General features: G+C 26.3%; 1 protein-coding gene across 2 annotated transcripts in view; it reads left to right on the top strand.

Moving 5' to 3' along the window:
* Positions 1-3,088, top strand: part of Polr1H (RNA polymerase I subunit RpI12) — an 8,966-nt gene extending 5,878 nt beyond the window's left edge. For both annotated transcript variants that reach the window (XM_043027604.2, XM_043027605.2), the window contains exons 3-4: positions 2,552-2,768; positions 2,991-3,088. In XM_043027604.2, coding sequence (XP_042883538.1) covers positions 2,552-2,768; positions 2,991-3,015 — 242 coding nt within the window. In that variant the 3' untranslated portion in view covers positions 3,016-3,088. The remainder of the gene's footprint in view (positions 1-2,551; positions 2,769-2,990) is intronic.
* The last annotated feature ends 1,912 nt before the right edge of the window (positions 3,089-5,000 follow it).

Below are 5,000 nucleotides of genomic sequence, written 5' to 3' on the forward strand. Positions count from 1 at the left end.
ATGTTATTATATATAATGCATATAGGCTATGTATATCTATATATATATTCATATCATTCCTACTTCTAATATATATATATATATTATATATTTTTATAGATATATATATATATATATAATGCATATATATTCATATATATTACATATATATATCATATTTATTTATATATATATATATATATAGTATATGTTATATATTCTCATATATATATATATTTTTATATTCATATTATTATATCATGTAATTTATATTATATATCATATATATATAATATATATATTATATATATCTATATATATATATATAATTATATATTACATTAAACACACACACACACATACTACACAAACACACAAACACACCACACAACCTATATATATATATATATATTATATATATATTTAATTAATATATATATCTTATTATATAATATATATAATATATGTATATCTATATGTATATATATTATATATATATATATATATATTATATATATATATTTATATATATATATATATATATATATATATAAGCGCAGATGAGAGAGAGATGAGTAGAGAGAGGAGAGAGAGAGAGAAGAGAGATGTCGAGGAATGAATATATTACACACATAACTTACATACTATACATATATACACACATTTATATATATTTATTATATATATAAATTATATATACATTTATTTATACTATATATATTATATATATATCTGATATATATATATCTCTATATTTACTATATATATATTATAATAAATTTATATATATATGTGTGTGTGTTTGTGTGTGATGCTGTGTGTGTGTGGTGTTGTGTGTGTGTGTGTGTGTGTGTGTGTGTGTGTGTGTGTGTTGGTGTGTTGGTCTTGTGTTTGTGTGTAGAGTGTGTGTGTGTGTGTGTGTATGTCTACGTATATATAGTGTATGGATATATAATATATATATATATTATATATATATATATTCATATATATATACATATATATGAATATATGATATATATATAATTATATATCTAATATATATATTATCATATACCTATATATGAATATATATGATATATATATATATTATATATATTATATATATATTATATATATATATTTATATTTTTAATTCTATATACTATTATATATTTATATTATATATATATTTGATATGTACTATATGTATATATCTTATATTATTATATGTTTATATATTGTATCTATAGATGATATATATATGCTACACTCTGTATTATATATCTATATATATATATACTATATATTTATATAATAATCTATATGTGATTATATCATGTATATCATAATTTATATATAATATATATATAGTATATATATATATTGTTATATAATATATATTATATATTTATTATATATAATATATTATTAATATATATATATATTATATATATATATATATATATATATATATAATATATATAAGTATATATATATTATATATTTAATATTTAATTATATATATATATTAATGCGTATATATATAATATATATATATATAGTAAATATATATATATATATTAACATATATTATATATATATATATATATAAATTATATATATATATATATATGTCTATATTTATATTATATGTATTATAATATAATATTATATTATATATATATATATATATATAATATATATATATATATATATATATATATATATATATATATATATATATATATATATATAATGCATTGGGCCCCTGTATCAAGTGACTCTCCTATAATCAGACATTATAATTTGCAGTATTTCATTATGGAAAAAAACCTCCCTTGAATTAAAACTAATATTGTTAAACTTGCATAAAAGAGTAAAATTAAAACACCACATCATATATTACTTGCCCTTAATAAACATTAGTTTTCAAAAACTAAATCACAAACATCACATCAATCACGCTGAAAGGCCTTTCTTACAATGCTAATGTCTGTCCATCAGACACTGGTAAACCACTTGCAATTGATGTTCTGTACAGTAACTCTAAAAACCGATAATTACCTAAACGTATTTGACTGTATCTGAAGTGAATAAAGTTAATACAAGGACCAACTGCATATAGAAGAGCAAATATGCCTTACTGAAAATTCTCAAATACAAGTGAAACACAATCGTGATTTTTGTGTTTTGGCAATACAAATACAAATACAAATAAAATTTTGCTTTCTGCAAGTGTGGAAAGAAAAGCATTGTAAGAAAGGTCTTTCAGTGTGATTGATGTGATGTTTGTGATTTAGTTTTTGAAACCAGTGTTTATTAAGGGCTATCAGTAAGTAATATATAATATAGTGATTAACTTTACTCCGTTTGCATAAGTTTAACAATGTTAGTTTTATTTCAAGAGAAGTTTTTTTTCCATGATGAAGTATCGCAAATTATAATGTCTGATCATGTCACTTGTGTCATGATACAGGGGCCCATTGAATTGAATCACTCTGAATCAAACATTCAGAATTATGAGTTTATTTTATGTAATTATCCATAAGTGCCTTTATTTCTGGTTATAATAATCCTAATTTCTCCACAGATCTCATTGGTCAAGAGACAACATACCACATTGATTTCGTTCCTCTGGGCAGTTACTTGACACAGCCAAAGAAAAAAGCTGAGGAGGAGGAGCTGGGGCAAATGGACAACGAGAGAGAGTGCAGTAAGTGCGGCAATATTGGCATGTCATACACCACCATGCAGTTGCGGTCGGCAGATGAAGGACAGACCATCTTCTACATATGTCCAAAGTGCAAGTAAGTAGACCAGTATTACATTTAATAGATTGGTAGAGAATTTGAGAGAAGAATTAGTCACAGGGAATTTCCTGCACAGTAAAAGAGAACACTTTTGTAAGGATATCATTAGCAATTACAGGTCAATATAATATACTTATTATTTTCTAAAATTATTTTTTGATTGAACAATTTTATAAGTGATTAATACACTGTTGTATTTAATGTTTCATTCCCTTTCAGGCACAGAGAAGTGGAAAACTCATGAAAAGCAGAACCTTGGGAGATAACAAGACTTGAAGATAACATATGTGTAATTAATAAAAATACTGGAATATTCATTATCTATTTATTATTATCCTAAAGCTGATACTTTTGAATTATCTTTAGCTAATAATATGCAACAATCACAATTAGTGTGGGATTAATTGTTGTAAAAATGTATTATTTGAATTGCTGAAAGTTCACATTTCCGTCAATGCTGATGCTGATAACTGCAATTACATATTCTGGTTGTAATTGGGTGTGGCAGAAAGTTTGCTACGGCATGTGGCAGTAACTTAACCCCTAATACCACTTGTTTTTTGACTGATCCAGACTTTGTTTATCTCCAATGCTGCTTGACTTATCTGCTATTTGCTGCCTTTTCATAAGGGAGCAACAGGTCTGCCCAAATAAAAGAAACTTTCTTTTCATATTGATTATTGTTGTCATATTGTATCTCTGTCACATTCAGTAGCGTGGAAAGGGAGTCCTTCTTTGGTTTTGTTTTATTATTTTTTATGCTTGGATGGTGCAATGACCACAGTAGGAGCTAATTAGCAGGCCTTCCTGCTAATTACCATTATTGTTATTAAAATTACCCTGATAATATTGATAGAAAATACTATTTCCCCCAAAAACTCAAGGAATGGGGTAAACAGGTGATGTTAGGTTGGCCTGCTCATTAACTCCTTGGTGGCACAAGGGCATGGTGATAATGTCAGTGAGTTAAGAAATCAATAGCGGACCAGTTATTACCAACTTCATATTACACTGAAGTTTATTCAAGCAGGGATGAATTCAGAAATGATTTTACATGTAGTTTTCACCCTTCTTAGACTCGAAAAAATGCAAATTGTAACAATTTACAGAAAAGGAAGAAAATCTTTACTTAGTAAATTATAGACTAGTGATTTACCCTTGAAGTTAGTAAAAGGAAAAGAGAAAGTGTGTGTGTGTTTACATGTGTGTCATCTATGACTTAGTGTAGAGTGAATAATTTTCTTATCCTTTTATTTATTTTTGTTTTCTCTTTTTATAGCTTATATTTTTCTTCTGCCTTATGTCGAGATGAAGGAAGTAACAGTAATCTTGATAGGAGGGGATTCAGAAATGGTGCTTTCTGCTTAATCGTCTATAAATTAATCTTGAAAAATATGTTAAAATTTAGCTAAACAAGGAAACTGCTCAGAGCATGATATTTGGGCAATATTTTGATGTGAGGGATTTCTATAATGATTCCTTTTTGCACCAAAAATGATTTACAATTTTTGTTCAACAATAAAATACAAGTTATATGGTTCAGATTGGTTCTGAGCATCCCATGACGTCATCAGATTATAATGTGTTGAAATGATTCAGTACTAGAAAGTGGGATGTACTTCTTTTCCATGAAACTTTGGGACTTCTTGTTTCAGTGATGAATGCACTATCAACTTTAAGATAAAATATTTCAAATATGATCCAGCAATACAAGTGGTTCATAAGGGTTTAATTCTCTATATTTTTTCAAACCTCATATACCAACAGGCTAGACACAAGGACAGGGGAATCACTGGGCTGGCATTAGGAGGTGTAAGTTAACATGAGTAAATGTTCATGTGTTTTTTTCTGCCATATATATTGTGACAAGTGTATAGCTGTCATAAAATGATTTGCTATCTTGAATTAAATAATGTGAAACAAGTAATTGTGTAAGGAAGAGCAGCTGAAGCATTGGGATGAAGTGTCTCATACCTTTTAATTTCCCTTTTCTTTCGCCTGGGAATCAACAGCGAAAACATTTTCAACACTTAATCCGGCAGTTTCAGCTTAGATATATCACTGACTTTCAAAGTGGATTTTCATTTCCAGTAACTGAAAAAGAATAGTTAAAGTTGATTTAGAGAAATTAGAATTTTATGTTCAGTAGAAAGATGGTTGTTGTCATTTAATTATCAGTAATTTCACAGACAGAGTTAAAGCTTCATGATTATTGGTATGATGTCTCGC

The sequence above is a fragment of the Penaeus japonicus genome, unplaced genomic scaffold (assembly GCF_977035675.1).
Source record: "Penaeus japonicus unplaced genomic scaffold, GWHDUDI00000001_assembly GWHDUDI00000032, whole genome shotgun sequence".
NCBI classification, from domain to species: Eukaryota; Metazoa; Arthropoda; class Malacostraca; order Decapoda; family Penaeidae; genus Penaeus; species Penaeus japonicus.